At 37.9% G+C, this 17,269-nt stretch overlaps 1 protein-coding gene across 3 annotated transcripts in view; it reads right to left on the bottom strand.

Moving 5' to 3' along the window:
• The window catches only part of CD2AP (CD2 associated protein), an 80,788-nt gene that overhangs the window by 31,523 nt on the left and 31,996 nt on the right, over positions 1 to 17,269 (bottom strand). For all 3 annotated transcript variants that reach the window (XM_026108695.2, XM_026108696.2, XM_026108697.2), the window contains 3 exons: positions 8,898 to 9,051; positions 4,837 to 4,937; positions 559 to 679 (listed from right to left, as the gene is read on the bottom strand). In XM_026108695.2, the coding sequence (XP_025964480.2) occupies positions 559 to 679; positions 4,837 to 4,937; positions 8,898 to 9,051 (376 nt within the window). The remainder of the gene's footprint in view (positions 1 to 558; positions 680 to 4,836; positions 4,938 to 8,897; positions 9,052 to 17,269) is intronic.

The following is a 17,269-nucleotide window of genomic DNA, read 5'->3' as shown; positions in this document are numbered from 1 at the left end:
CATTTTTATATTTTAGTTAGACAGCACATCGAAAACATGTTATTCTTGGAATTAAATATAGTAAGAAACCAGGGCCTTCTTTTCAGGATTCATTTTGAGTTGAAGCTCTTCAAATTGTTTTGATTTAAGTGTTAAATTTCAACTGATGTGGTTAAAAGCTTTCAATGTCAGCAGACTCATGTCTAGGATAATGAGACACTGAAAAGAAAATTATTGAATGAAAATATAATTTTATATCCCAATACTAAAAAAGCTCAACTCCAAATAAGATAAAATTTCTAGTAATAAAACACAGAATATGCATTTGTAAGATCAAGGCCTTAATTGCAATTTTATTAGAAAAGTATTAGGAGAAGATTATTAGGAGAAAATTATGCAACTTCAATCCTCAGTAGCAATATTTTCGGGGGGGGGGGGGGTAGGGGAATACTCAGACAGGCTCTCAGGCAGCAGCTTGAGCTCTTTACTACCTTTGTTCCACTAAAACCATAATGCTCCAAGTTATAACCGAGATGTAAAATGACTTTGCTAGGGATTTACAACACATCAGATTTCCACCTGTGTCATCCGGAGCATCCTGTGTTTCTCCATCATCCATCAATTCCAATTCTTTCACAAAGTTTGAGGGAAACAATCCTGACTTGCCATTTAGTATTCCACTCCACCAGCCTTCTTCTACCTGTATAGAAAGATTTTGCACATTATCAGTAAAGCAAAAGTAAACCTAAATACAACTGCTGTTTCAACATTCAACTGTAGCAGACTAAGCAATTTCAGAAATATATATTCCATCCATATGTCACTTACAAACCTTTAACAATAACTCTAGAAAAGTTCAAATGACTATTTCTCTTTAAAAGAAACCTACCAAAGACGTGGAACCACTATGCCAAAAGAACAACAAGGAAATCATTGCCTGTCACTTCTATCACTACAGCAATGATCCTGAAACATAAGACCAGTCCTGCATCAATTAATCCAGAAGAGCAGCAAAATGTTTGTCAGCTGTCTCAAAAGCACACAGAACAGCAAGCATTATTCATTTAACAGGGGAAGGACATATATTAAACTGTTTACAAAATAAAGATTTTCCCTGTAGCCTGGATTCCCAAGGAAATTTTTATGCAGCCTTGCTGCCCATCTGCCATTTCTCCCGTATTGTCCAGTTTCCACTATCCCCATTTCCGCTGGCCTGGTATACATTGGCTAGCTTCAAGCAATTTTGATCAACAGATAGAAGGTTTCAAAAATATAATTTCAACAAATGTTGTTGGCTAGAATAGAGAAGAGTCTTTAAGGATATTACAGAGTAATAGAGAACTAAGCTGTTATCTCTCTGGCAGGGCAAACGCATCGGTCCAGACCAGCCAGAAGATATGAATCCTTCCCCTACTCAGTTGGCCTGCCAACAACGGTAGCTGGGAGACGCAAAGATCTTCTGGTGACATGCAGAAGTCCTTCGTGTACAAGTCCGCTGGATGCCAAATTCTGTTAGCTTTGCTATTCACAAAACAACTTATTTTCACACTGGATGCCTGTTTAGGAATTCAAGAACATAATGACTCTGCAATGCTCTGTTTTGTGCCCAGGTTCCTGGTGTGCAAATTCACTGCAACGCTCCAAAATTTAATGGAAAAACACTTACGCAAATCCTGCAGTCCAAAGCAGAATTCATAGATGCTGGGAATGCATAAGGGATAATTGCCAGCAGATTCTGCAGGAATTAGGCTCTTCAATTTATTTATGAACAGTTTTCGAGACATCTCTAAATAAATTGAGGCTATTTGCCTAATGAGCACCACCGAAAACTGAGAATTAAAAATAAATTTTCAAAGCATTTAATTTTAGTTGCTCTGTTTTGGGGCTGGAAAGTGTTTTTAGATGAGAAAGAAAAGGAAACAAGAGGAAAAAAAACAAGGGTTGTTTACATAATCTTTTTTTAGCCTTGTGTTCTAGGTCACTAAGCCTGACACACAGACATAATTTTTAAACATTAGCCTATCTTTAGGCAAGTGAAACACATGCAAAACCTGGCAGCCACAAAGAGAGGCATGGAGCAAAAAGAACATCTCTCATTTTAAAGACACCCTGGTTCTCAAATACAGCTTTTTCTCTAGACTGTTCAAACTGAGAACTTGGTCCTCCAAACAGAATTTGAAGCCCAGACTAGTGACAAGCGCTGACTGGGCTTCAGCTCCTCTTGCTTTACACGCTACATTACACGAAACTAAAATTAAAGTGCCGTGACTCATAAATCATACCAAAGAGCCAAAAGAAAGGGACTTTTAACACTTCCGATATGGAAGCTTGAGTCACTTTCTCTTCACTCTTCTGCTACGAACCAAGGCTATCAAAGCCCTGTACAGACCAGCAAGGCAAATGGCAATTGAGACTGTCAGAAACAGAACCAAAAGCAAAGTTTCTTGAGCATACTTGTTTCGGCCTCCTCACCGGGCTGTCTTAAAACAAATAAACAACAACAAAAACAACCCAAATCCCAACCACTATGTACAAAATACACTACCAAAGGAGGCACCTTTAACCAACATTAAAAGGCAGGCAAAATGGCTCAAATCACTTTAGTGGAGATTATGAAGCATCTGTGGATTTCTGGATTATAACATTTAAGTGCGATGATTTCAGAACTCTGCCTTCCATTTCAAAATCTTACTACATAATGAAATTTCCCACAAGAGGGAGTTACAGTTCTGGTACATTCATATCAATACTTTTTTTGTGCATATGCGTGTGAATTTCATCAGCTGATTTCTATAAACAGATAGAAACTCAAGACTTCCAAGCAAAGGGGAAAAAATGATTAGAACAAGCAGTTTCCTCCAATCTGATTTAAAAAAATGAAGTCGTATGAAATTAGCTTACAACAGGTTTTAAAAGTAGATCATGTTTGATAACAGCATGCAAATACTGCAAGTGTAATATAAACCAAAATAAATCTACTACTTATTTCTGCATCTGGCAGGAGTGAGGGGGAAAGGCAAGACAGGAAGCAGAAACAAAAGGTTTACAGAAATTATACAGTTGCCACATGCACTTTAAGTGTGTATTTTGCATTCATAACCTACGTGTTATGTAAAAAAACAAACAAAATAACCCTACAGATTCAGCCACCATGTAGAACAACAGCCTTCTTCCTTAACAGCTACTTCTGATACTTGCAGCCTGCTTTTGCTTCAATATTAGCCATTTAATTTCTGAACCCATCTGCCTCCAGCTCTGATTTCATGAACATTAGTGCAAGTTACTAACTACTCAATCTTTAAAAACAACTGTAAGTGTTAAATATTGAGATATTTTCAGGAGTAACAGGTGGAAGTGATCCACTTGCAGGAGTTAGTTTTACTTTATTATTTTTTCTCTGTGAAAAAGTGACTAAATGCCCTTTCCTCAATGTAATAAAGTTATCTGCATATATGGAGCACCTTTTATATCTAAAGGAAAGCAAGGATTGTTTCACATTAATGAAGACGTTATATGAGACAAGTTATCTCAGCATATTCTACGACTAATGGTATTTTCTAAAATTCTTCACATTTCTTGCCCATTAGTACAGCTTTATGAAGCAAATCTATTCTGTATCTGACAAATCTTTCCTACACCTTCATAAAAATGCACATCCTACAGCATCATAAGCTGTTGCACCACAGCATGCAAACAGCTCTGTGCTAATAGTTCACTACAGCATTTTTCTACCTATTAACATGTGATTAACAGTCATCCTCAAAACAGCTGCCATAGTTATACAGCAACTCATCACAGCAATCCAGTCTAATTCAGTCATTAAAAAAAACTTTCTGGAGTAGAGTAAAGGCACTGACACTGTCCAAATATAGAGTGTATACACTGGAAGAATATAACCAGAATACAGTAAAAACAAGCATGCAGCTTTAGTAGCAGCATAAGTAGCACAGGCTGGCTACTACAAGTTTGTATTCTCAAATCATTAAGCTAAGTGGATTTCCTGTATGCGATTTGTTTTGTTTTGTTTTTAAAGAAACAGATGTGTTCCCAGCACCCCCTCTGAGGGAAAGATTGCTATACAAAGGTTTTCCTTTTTTTTTTTTCCCCCTCCATGAAACCTCTGCAAAATTATGTCATCTTTGAAACATTTACTCTTTGTTGAAATTAGCCAGGTGTGGTACATCAAGGTAGGAAGCATAGGAACTGAACAAAACAAAGGAGAGAACACACACAGCATGACTCCCAAAACCATGTTTCCTTGAGAAAACAGATTAAAAAACAGCCTGTTTAGAATTGCTGTGATCTTGTTGTTCTGTTTAGCTACTTGGTCCTCTCTGATACATCAGATAATCTGTTCTTATGTTCCGTATTTTTGAGCAAGTGGGTTTAAGTATATTGTACCGTTTGTTGCACTGACTACTGTTACTATCTTGATCAGTGCAAAGTTTCAATGATGAAAGACTTCACAGGAGAGCGCAAAACTGGAAAATCAGGTCAAATAACATTTTTCATCTAAACCAAATTAGGGTATGTAAAGTTATAGGCAATTGGTCAAATAGTTTTAGGTTAAGTGCCCTAGAAGCAAGGATCACAGACAGGGCCAAAAAACTGTAAGTCTTTAGAAAAAGAAATCAATGTAATGGATCATAATTTATTGCTGCAAAGATCAAATACTTCCTTTACACGTCTAGTATGTATTGATTTAGGATTAGATCCTGAAGAAAGAATTTCTAAACTATCAATTTGAGCCTTCAAACTTCCTACACTATTTCTCCAACACTAATTCAAGTATTCTGCCAGAAAACAGTATCACTTTTGGCCAAATGAAGAGATGATCAGTTCTGTAAAACAACTTACCTCTTCATTGATGTCAATAATATCCCCCAGTTTGAGCTCTAGCTCGTCCTCATTCTGCGGGATGTATTCAAACAGCACTTTACACTGCCGCTTCTTAGACCCTGAGAGAAGGGAAATCACAAAAATAAGAATACTTAAGAAGAACTGATTTTTCTGCACTCGACTCTGGACGATCAAATTTGACTAGAGCACCTGGAAATCATCAGAAAAAGTAGGTCTTGTGGCTGGTTTTCCAGTTTGCTTGTGTTACTTGAACTAGGTATACCACAGATGCAGCTTGAAAAAAATTGCATTTCCCACACTGCCAATTACAAATGAGGAAACATTACACTGCCAATTACCAACATGCTATAAAAAACACCATGACATAAGCAAGTCCGATAAGCCCCCAGTTCAATGATTTTCAAGCTATTTCCTGACTGAAATCTGCAAAAACACAATAGCAGCCAGTTATAGAGTTAGCACTTGCTTGAAAGACAATCTGTAAATTTGAGACTCCAATGTTTAAGCAACCCCAAAAGAAACAAATGTTTTATTCTGTACAACACCAAAAGCCTTTCTGCCTCGTAACGAAGATCTTGCTAACTACAGGCTTGGAGTAATGTTAACATTTGCTTTGCTCAGATTTCAAAATCCGAATTTATTTCATCTGAGAATGCCAAAAAAAATCCTTTCTTCCCAGTGCCAGTATGGAGCCTGGAAATTAAATCTATACTTCAATTAGCAGTGTTTCACAGAGGCAAAATTAAAATAAAGAGCAACTGACAGACTATTTGCCACAAATCATTAAAACTGTGCAGACATTAAAGACATGATAACACACTGATAGGGGAAGACATTCAACTGGCTTCCAAGAGCCTCAGCAGCCACATGTGTGTGAACCTCACATCACACAATTACCCTACACATACCATACTGGAGGGATGCTACTGCTGAATTCTGAACACTTTTTGGCTTTTCTCCTTCAAACTAAGACCATCGCTTCCAGACCTTTTTCAGAACAGAACAGCCAGCAAACTTTTGAAGGCAACCATCATCTTGAGCTCCATACACACTCCACACTTACTCCTTATCCCTCCCCTCAAAACGATCGCCACCAAGTTTAAAGTGGAAAAAATGAATCAAAAGCTTGATATACATTATATTTGTTTCTTTAAGTGGTAAAGCTCATAGCAGCTGTATAATTTCTGTATTCCCTGTGACACTTTGCACTCCCTCCATTCTCAAACTTCAGCAATTAAGATTAGCTAGCTGAAAACATGACAAATATAGATACCGCCTCTGAATTTGTTCCTTGTCTTATTACAGTGCTGTTGGAAGTCCAAAGTCAGAAGTTTAGAGACTGCCACACCCAATGCTCTCAGCACGAAACCAGCCAGATGGCTGAGTAATAGTCAGCATCTAAAATTGTTGAGAGGGCTCACTTAATTAAGGAGCATTTTCCTACATGCTAGTATATGACCTCTGCTCTGAAGAGGGGAAAAAAAAAAGCACAAAACAAAAAAAGCAAGAACATTATAAAAGACAACCCTATAAAGGGTTATCGCTATTGACATGTCATTGCCCACATAATATGTCCTCCTAGTTACTCTACTGAAATTCATTATCATTCAAGACGGATTATTAGGTTAATAGAAGTTGAAATAAATAGTTCACTGGCCTTCACTACCTCTTTTGCCCTTTCAGGGCTCGCCCTTGGAATGGCAGGCTTAGGGTTGTCTTTACACCTGCTCTATATTGCTTTTACTTGTCTAAACTAGAGCAAGCAAGCAAAAATTCAAGGTGGCTGCACATGCCTCTATCTCAACGAAAGCAGATAAATTGATACCCCCCACCCCTAAAAAAAGGCAAACTAAACAGTCACATGGCCGTTTGGTATACTTCTAATTTCAGCCCTCCTTTTTGTATTGTAATTTATTTTTTCAGGGAATGGAAAAAAAAAAAGAAAAGAGAAAACAGGTGCATTTCATATCTAGAAGTAGCTCTCACTGCAGTCTTTTTCAGTTATATCCATTTTAGGAAGCTGAGTCTTCCAGTTTTGGAAAGTCCTTAGATTAACATAGGAAGCTAACTGATGTGGTTAAAAAAAGGTCCTTCAGCTTCACACAGTAGAGTGAAACCGTTAGACTGTCGGCCTCAGAGCCATTCACCTGTTTCCAAAACAACTTGTCTCACATCAGGTTTTGTTTGTTTTGTGCAGGGTAAACCAAATTCAGCCCTTCATTATCACAGGTTAGTGCACCATCTATATTTTGATTTTCCTGAATAAATGCAGCAGTCTAACTCATAGGAATATTGCATGCAGCTTATTCACCTGATATAAAACACCTGAATTCAGTGAGAAGCGTGTGTGAAAACAACACATGGGACTTTCTAGGTAGATAAAACCTAAGACACTACACATGGGAAGCTTGTTGTTATTCTTAAAGATGCTTAACTTTGTTTTCAACACTATAAACCTCATTTTGCCAAGTTAGAACTAGAAACTGAAAGATGACTAACACACTAAAAACCTTTTGAGAGGAGTGAGCGATTACCCAGGCAAAGAGGCTAAGAACAAAAAAGATCTGCAGAAGCTGTTTAAATAGTCTTCCAGGAAAGAGGGAACAGCTAGTAAAATGGAAATGCAAGACCATGATTATGCCAATTGAACTGCTCTGTGGGGTTTTTTTTCCATTTTGTTTTTAAAAACACATATTACTTTAAGGAAGGTGCTTGAACACTATTTTCTTCTAGGAGAATGAGGATGGCCACAGCACTGCCAAGTTTGAGATCAAATTGCATCTACTACCCTGACCAGGGCTACCTAGAATTAACACGAGGAAGAGAAAATTGTTGAAAGACAGGATTGTTCAAAGGTTAGGGAGCCCAGAAGGAGTATGAGGTTATGCTGAACTGGTATCAGATCAAACCGACTCTTTTTTGGAACCTGGTGCATTACTCTAGGAAAAGCATTAATCTTTAAGATTAGATTCTCAAAAGCCTGTTGGTGCAAGCATCTAACCAGCACATATGTGCCATTGCCAATAAATGTATACAGAACAGATTCACAAAGAAGTTATTCTGAAGATAAGGTCATTAACAGCCTAGAAGAGGGCTTTGACAAACCTGTAAATCTGGTGGGCCCATTTTAGGGCTTTAAAAGACAACTAGGGGCCATTCTCCTTTTGTGAGCAATAACTCAGAGCATAAACATACCAAAAACAGTTAGTTATGAAGTTTTAAAAAACAACAAGCTTTAATCATAAATGTCTGCAATTCATTGTAATAGAGATGAAGTCAGACTAATTTAGAGGAATCTCTCTGTAAGACCGAGACATCCAAATACAGATCACAAGTCAGTCTTCTGGATACAGCAAGTACTAAGTTTTCTGCTCTGTGTTTTAGACAGCTTGACTTAAACTCTGGCATCACAACCTAGAAACCACAGATATAGAGACACAGAAGTCTCCACTTCTGACTATCCTGGGGTTAAACTTATAGTCAAAGGAAGACTTCCACTACCTTTTCTCAGACATCACCAGATCTGCTCATCCAGCTTCGCCTTGTTTCACACTACAAGCGAACTTGCTAAACAAGAGAAATCTAAACTAGAGAGTAACAGTATTTCCTTGTCAAAGCCCTGTATTTCTAGCAAGACTTTCTAGTCAGAAGAAATAACCCCAGGAAATTTTTTAATCATCATAAACAGGCCTTCAGTTCTCATTCAGGTACTTTACAATACAAACGGAGCCCATGTGAAGTTATAGAAAACAACTGAAAGGGACTGTTGCTCTGTGCTGATCAAAAAAAAAAATCAAGGTAATAATCTCTGGAATCTAGAAGGGGTCTAAAATTCTGCTCCCATGAAAATTCCTTACTGCTGCTGTCATTAAGAACTACATATAAGCTTTGCATGCATTCGGGGCAGAATTTGGCTTAGAAGGTAAAATATCTCATATGTCTCTAACTTCCTGTACAGCCTCAAAACAAAGCCAGGCATTAAGCAATTTATGTTTTTTATTAAAAAAAATTTACACTTCAGCAGCTTATGCAATTAAGGAATTGGAAATACTACATACTCTTCTTGAAGCTTTTGGACTGGGGATGAGGCTGAAATCCTCCTGCTGGAAGCCCATAGGTGCTCATACGCTGCACAAGACTTGCTACGTTGCCAGATTTCTCTCTCCTGACTGGTAGAATGTCATCCTTGGGTTCTACATCCTTCTTAACTTCCTGAAACAAGAGATTTAAAAGACTGAGAGGCCATTTAAGTTACTCAAGATGTCATAGCGTTTTTAATCAGCCACTCCATAGCCTACCGGATTTCGGTTGTACTTACCATTTGGTATGTAATGACGTACAACACTCAAACAACATGGCATCCTGCATCTAAACATACTAAAGGCCTTTATAAACATGAACCTTCCACACAATCATGTTAGGAAACAGGCAAGCTGATGTGCCAAGAAAACCCAGACAGGGGCAGTGTTCCAGTCATCTACTCCAATCCTAAGTAGCTTTGAGCCTGGAAAAGTCACATTAGCACAACTTTGAAGTCGTGGCTTATATAAAAAACATTTTAAGAATACAACCTCAGTTACAGATCCACGGTGTTGGGTACTAAATAAAAATAAAGAATCCCTCAATATTCTAGTATGTAAATCTTTAACAACAGATCATCTCTGCCTCAGAAAGCTTAACAGACAAGATGCAATGGTACTACTGCTGGAAGATATGACTGGAAAAGACAACGAGATACATAAAACAAGTGGGAGTAGGGGGGAGGGTACAGGAAGAAAGTAACAGAAACCATAATATTTGTGATGTTTCTCACCCTTCTACCAATTACAGTGTTAACACCTTAATTTAGAAGGAATCTACTAATGAAGACACAGAAGTCTATAAATGAGAAAGCATCAGTTCTTGACAAAAAAGGCCACATATTCAGCAGTTATTCTACTGCATTAGCATTAAATGAAACTCTACCTGAGAATGAATACTCTGAAATTGGGGGGGGGGGGGGGGGGGGGGAAGAGCCGGGTGGGAAGAGGAGGAAATCACTTAACATAAGAAATTATCCATTGAGTCAGACCAATGGTCCAGCTAGTACAGAACACTGCTCCCAACAGTGGCAGTATGAGATACTATTTAGAGAGAGCAAGCATGCAATCCTAAGTGCTTTCCTCTGTCTTTTCCTCTCATATTCCCCGAGCACCCATAAAAGTTTCATTAGGAAAGTACATCCCGCCCATTCCCTTTAACGTCTAGTAGTAAATTTGTCTAACTCCTTTCTAAGCCCATGCTCCCGCTTGCCTCCATAGCTGCCTTTGGCAATAAATTCCAGATATTCACTGCCTACTGTGTAAAGCAGTTTCTCTCTCATCTGTTGACATCTCAACCTAGTCTAAGTCCCTCCTGCTCAGTTTTGGTATTATGGAATTTGGGGAGCTGCAATTCTGCATTTGGTTTATCATTTCCTTCGTGGTTGTGTAAACCTTCATCATATCCCACCTCGGCCTTATCCTCTCAGCCGAAGAGCTCCAGCCTTATTAGTCCCAAACTCACAAGGCAGCTGCTCCATTCCCTTAACCATTTAGCTGTTTTGTTCTCAATAGCCTTCCTGATGAGGCCCAGCATCCTGCTGGCTTTGGGGACTGCCATTGCAAGTGGAGCTGAAGATTTCAAAGAACTGAAAATGACAACACCAAAATATTCATGAGCTGATGCTCAGCTCGGAATGGGCAGTTGCATGTAGGCATAGTACAGATCACCTTTCCTTCCATACATTACCTAGCATTTACCTACCTGCAAGCTCATCTGCTACCTTTTTCATCACTCAGTTCTTTGTCATCATCATCTAACTACTGGAAGGAGTTTAATGACATTCACAAAAGTGCAGATTCCACGGTTAAATCCCTTCTCCAGCTCACCGAAGATGCTGCTGAATAAAATTGGCACCAGGGACCATTCCTGAAGGATCCCACTGATGACTCCTATCTATCCTGAGAAGTCTTTTGCTTCTTGATCTTGAACATCACCTTTCAGCCCATAAAAGGGTTTTTGTTTTAATCTCATTTCTTGAAGTTAATTTCTTCAATAAGTTGATATAAAATTCTGTCAAAGACTTTCTGAGAATCTGAGTGTATTATGTCCACTGGATCATGTTTATCTGTATGCTCACCAACACCCACAAAGCTCCACAGCATTCCCACTTGCTACTCTGACAGAAACAGCCACCACAGCTGGATAAAGTCTTGAGGAATGTAGATACCACTGTGAAAGTTTATTACATAAATAATTACTTTGCACCTTGCTGTGACCCACTTCAGAACAATTCTTGCCTCCGTCACCAATAGCCACTGGTCAGCAACTTCACTAGTCATTTCAGCTACTTTAACAGAACATTTAATACTATTCAAAAACAATAGAGGCAACACATATATACTAACTGATATCCACTGAATGCTTAAATGTGAGCTCTCAGACAACACAACCATGTGCATCTCTGAAATACTAAAAATATTAGAAGTGTATTTGCCAGGACTTCTCTGATGCTTTTTAGAACATGAAAACCCAGGCTACTGACTGCAACCGTTCAGTTGGAAAACTCAACAAACCCAGAAAGCTACTGATGCTTTCAAACATACCAACCACGTCAAACAGTCCAAGGCACCTTCCTATTTCCCAAAAGGACAGATAGGAGTAGAACAAGTAAGGCCCACAGAACAAGTTACTCCTCCCACTCATTTACATTACATAAAGGATCCTTTCAAAAAACAAGCAAGCAGTTCCTAATATTTTTCTCCCCAATTCAGAGCCCTCTTCCCTTGATCCCTTGACCTGTTTTACAGAAACTTCATCTTCCAAGTCAAAAAAAGCTCCAGAAAAGCAAAGCATAATGACTATTTCCCTTTCAAATGGGCATTACAAATAAAGATTTTGTCATTCTTGGTCTATGAATCATTTTTTTGGCCAGTTGATTGAAAGTCTGATAAACCATTTAAAGTTGGATACAGTTAAAAAGTTTGCCACCCAAAAAGAGCCCCCTGTCTATCTGCCTTACTGACAAGGCCATTCTGCTCTACTGAAAACATACTGTGACTTGAGAACTAGCCTAGAGTAGATCTGTCCATGGATTTTTAAGATAAAAATTTTATATTATGGAACTTGCATAACCTCCAAAATTTCCAGCTGCTCCAAGAATAAAAGTTTCTCCACTTAACTGATTTTTCAATCATAAGGTTCTCCTATGAGGAGCCTGTTACCCCTTCCCCAAGTTTGGACTAACGCTGTACTTTACACACAACCGCAGAAGCGGGTGCTGTAACATGCTTCCTAAGCAGCACGAAGAAAGCAAAAGGGAGATGGGGAAGACGTACACATGCAGCCTGGCCAAAAATATGACCTACTTTAAATAAAATGCCACTTCCAAGTGGTAGAAGAGGCTTTAAGATAAGCACCACCTTTATCAGTAATTTGAGGTCAACAGACAATATACTTAAGTCCAGTAGTAATACTACATCCAAAGTAATTGGTAGGTTATAAACAATAGGAAGCAATTTGAAACAAAAGCAGCAGCCACAAAAGATCGAGACCCAAAACTGAAAGGAGGAATGCTTGAGCGATTTTAATACCTGGGTTCAATCAGTAATTGAAGCGGTCACAGGAAGGAAATATTCAAATGCTGACATAAAAAGACTACCAATGCAAATATAACAACAGAAAATACAGAGGAATTAGATTTTAAAAAATTAAGGATTTATTGGTGAAGAAGTCCATTAGCAGAAACCAGCAAGAACGATCAGACGCTGGTACAGACTGGTATTGTGAGATCCCAGTTAAGATATGAAAGTTGAATACTTCAATATGCAGATAGACAAGAACTTCCTAGAGAAACTAATCCAAGATATACAAAAGGAGAGAAGCAGCAAGGGAAAGACCAGGGTGATTATGGAATAAAGACAGGAGCAGAGCTGCAAACCAATCTGAAAAGATTTGCAACGAATAGACATCTGTGAAATAGTGATTTATGTCAACCATGCTTGAATCAAAGACAGTGGATAGTAATATTTTACTTAAGTATTAGAAAACATACCGTAATCATAACATCAAGTAAAATTGGTTTGCAACCAAGGACAGTGGCTGGTGATAAATCTAGTTTTGACAAGAACACTACAAAAGAATGAGTTAAACAGTGTATGGATAAGCCAAAAAACTTTAAAACAAACAAACTTTATTTAACCTACTCCCTTTGGAACTTCCATGTTAAGCTAGCACTGTCTTTTTGTTAAAGAGGAACTGCAGCATTAATTGTCCTTTCCCAGGGCATTCAACACTACATTAAAGTCAATGAAAAACAAATTTAGGAATCCCTCATTTCCAGGCTCGCGTTTGGCCCACGATACCACAAACCTGTATTTCATATCAGTCCTTGGATGGCAGGAGACTGCTCTAGATTCATTTCCAAAAGCATGCTTGCTTCAGGATCCTCTAGGATACTTCCCAACTGCCATTCCCAGGTATTTCATCTGGAACATCATTGTTATGACTCTCTGACCTTTTGAACATACAAAGATTTTACAAAGGGAAATCATTTCTAACCAACACATGTCACAGTTTGGGTCTCTGGGAATCAACACTAATAATTTATTCAAATGTCAAAGGTCCCTATCAAGGCTGGAATACTTAAGTCTGCCAAAACAGCTGGCTTGAGTTTAAGTTGTTGGAAAACACTGCACACAAGTCTAAAGTCTGCATCCAAACTACAGATAAAGTCTGTTATCATTATATCTAACCTGAAATTCCAAAATTCCTGCTCATTCACTTTGAAACAAGTAAGGTTTTGAGGTTTAAGTTAGATCTGTATATCTAGACTGAGAGCTTGTGTTAGGACAATACCAATAAAAAGTTTCCAGGATACTGGACTGGTCAGCTTGTTATGAGATGAGGCCACCAGTATTTGCCAGCCAGCAAAAACAAAACAGAAAGCTGACATTAGCTGCAGCTGGAAATTTTAATATTTCTATTATGCCAGGCCACTACAGTTAAAGGCTTGTCAGCGTTTCCATTAGCAACACAGATTTTATGCATTTATGATTTGGCAGTACAAGCTCACTGCACATTGTTATCTTGGCATAAAAACACACTCAGATCGTAAGTAACCACCCACACTTTCTATTCTATAGCTCTGGTCATTAAGGTTTATAACTTTATATAATCACCATTAAATGCGTACTTCACAACACTTTCACAACATATGAAATCACTACCAGGCTGTTATTTTTAAAATGTATACAGTTCCAGCACAATAGAGGGAAAAAAAGATCAGCAGTGATACCCAAGAGGACCTGTCCCAGTCTAACAATTTCTCAGGAAAAAAAAACCAAAACAACCTCAAAATCATCTGGGTACATCAAAATGTAAAACAAGAATTGATTCCTTGATGCTTCACACACACACAAAATCTAACATGTCTATGTTCATCTATAACCTCACGATGCTCATTAAATAAACAAGCAGGCCATCCTGATCTACTTTGCAAGTGAGCAAGCAGCCTGCCCACTATTAGCTGCTTTCCCCCACATTGCTAAAGTGGGGAGAGAAGGATCCTCCTTACTTCCCTCAGCAGAAGCGCAGAATGTGAAAAAAATTAATCGGACAATCTAGCAATAGAAAAACCAGATTGTTTGAAGGAACAAGAAAGGGATAGATGCTTCTAAGTATGAAGTCTATTCCTGCATTACAAGGCAGAGAAAAATTAGTTATCAAATTACCCTAAATCCTTAGCTAGATTCTTTGAACATAAAAGATTTTAATTCTCTTTATACCAAGAACAATCACCTTTAGACTTCTTTTACGTCATTTCCTCTGTATAACTATCATAAATGTCAACTTGTACAAAAGCCACCTACTGTACCTACATTTGTGTTATTGGCTGATTATATTTCAAAATGATTTCAAAAATAATTTCAAAAAATATCTCAAATGGTCTCAATATCCAAGGAGGTTTAGATGAGGAATACATAAAGGTAAACATCTGAGTCTGAACACGTAATTTTCTCATCTCTTTCTTCCTCATCAGAACAGCAGGAATGGCATTGTCCATTCATGAACTAAGTTTGCGATTCCTATTTTACTGGGCAGAAAAAAAGGAAGTCAGAATTAAACCTGCCACTCAATTTTAGCGGAAAAGGAAGAGTTGGAAGCTTGCAGTAAATCTACAGGCAATAGAGTTTTGTTTATATAAGCTTCTCTCTCCACCTCACAGCCTGCAAAACCCTTTTCACACACAAAAAAAAAGTGTGTGCATTTTATTTGTGTGTGTATACATATACACACACAATGAGATATGTTGTTGCATACCAATGTGATGTTGCCAGCAAAAACACTCTTTTCAGGTACAGTTAAAAATTATGGTTCCTGGAATACAAAAATCTTCCTATATCTAATTATTCAAGCACCCATCAACTCTGAAATAATTTAAAATGTGTATTTGTTTAGGTTCTTAGTAGAAGGCAGCATAAGACAGCTTGAACAGCTTCTGTCTATTAAAATCTAAGTCATCCTAAGTCCTTTAATTTTGCCTGTCAGCGCCCCTTCAAATAGCAACCTCAGTCCCCACCTTGAATAGAAAATAAGTTTTCACATCCTGCATGCAGGCATCCACAGAACACAAGAATTGAAATATTTAATAAGGGCAAGAAGAGAAAAATGAATAATCTGCAACTATCCACATCTATCCCACTCTTTTATCATATTTGCCATGAATTAAAGCCACGGAACAAGACAATTTATCAACAAAAATGAGATAAAATGCTAGCTGAACTCTTTCCATGGAGCACATTCAAATTTGCAGTAATTTCCATCTCCTGACAGCACAGGTCAAATAGCAGACGTCACAAGGAGCCCATCAACACATCAAAGGATTAAAACTTATTATTCGAAACAGAAATAAATAACTCGTTTCATCTTTGAAGTGAGAGTCCCCTGAAGCACTAAAGAGTGCATAAAGTTGACTGCAGCACTCACTTCTGTTTAGCAAAACAAATTACTTCATGTGCTGTTTAGAAGTTTAATGTCACAGGGGTTAACTTCTTGCCCTGATTTAGGTCTGGACAAGGATAGCTCATCTCTACGGCGGGAAGGTAGAAGTGGACTTGGAATTTCAGAGTTTGTTACATGTTACTTTGGATACCTAGATGCCTATAAAGTTCATGCAAAACAAGGGCCAAAACACATCCTGATCCGAGCTCTAGTATTTGTAAAGCTCAAGACGCTTAGAAACTTGTAATGTCTAAGCATCTTAAGTTTTTGCAAACGTTAAAAGACTTCTTCCATTTGCTTCTATCAAAGGCTCGAGCCCAAATCCAGAAAAACATTGCAATCTAATCACTAGTGCAACTGACAGCGAAGAATCTCAAAATTAATAGGACTAATTAGAGGAGGCACAAGTTTTTAGGTCAGTGTTGCCCACCCACTTAATTTAAAAAACAAAACAAAACAACACCTTTAAGTTTGTTTAAAAATAACATCCAAGTGATATTTTATAGGGCTGCCACATTTATTTGCAGCCAAATAAAAACATCTTAAAATGTTAATTGCATTTCTTTTCCGTTCTACTTGCTTAGACATATGAAAATTTAATTTTATTTCTTGCAATTGTTTAATAGGCTAGTTAAAGTCCTGCAAAGAACTGGTCGTAAAATAGTGCCTTAGATCAATGAAACCAGGCATGTGGCAGAGGGCAAGACACAGATTCATATTCTGCAGAATTCAGTATTTTAATCAAACAATACCGCAAAGGAAGATAGGAAAAGACGCATTTCTTTTCCTTCTCCCAGTTAAGTGTCTGTATGCTGGTCCAGAGCAGTTAATCACTACAGGTCCACTTTCACGTTTAACTGAGGACATCATCCCTTGTTCATTCTATCATCGTTGCTTCCTATATCCACTATCAGAATATAACTTTCTTCTTGCTGTGCATCCCTTTCAAAGGCATCCAGCTTTCTCCATTCCCTGTCACACCTTCAGTACTTAACTCTGGGCCACTTCCTCTCAAAGCAGAGGCAAAAAAAATAAAAAAAAATAAAATAAAAGGTCGCTGCAAGTCCCTTCTCAGCTCTTGGCTAAGATACAAAGATCATGCATTTTACTCATTTTGCTGAATCAGGACTAAGAATGTAATCACAAAATCTCAAAGTGCAAGTTTTAAAATCATACCTATCATTATTAAAAAACAGTTTTGAAAATTAAATTAATTAAAATTAATTTCCTCATAACTTCACACATTAACTAAAAATGAGTCTTGCTTTCTGCTCCTGTTTCATAAGAGATGACAAAGAGCGTCCATCCATCGTCACCATTGATTTGACAGTATAGTACAGCAAGTCCAAAGCTAACAAACACATAAATACCCACACCAAAGAGAGATTTTTAGGAAGCAGAAAATATC

Source organism: Dromaius novaehollandiae, chromosome 3 (assembly GCF_036370855.1).
Source record: "Dromaius novaehollandiae isolate bDroNov1 chromosome 3, bDroNov1.hap1, whole genome shotgun sequence".
Classification (NCBI taxonomy): domain Eukaryota; kingdom Metazoa; phylum Chordata; class Aves; order Casuariiformes; family Dromaiidae; genus Dromaius; species Dromaius novaehollandiae.
The sequence above is the reverse complement of the archived record's forward strand: the minus strand, read 5'-3'. Positions and strand labels throughout refer to the sequence as shown.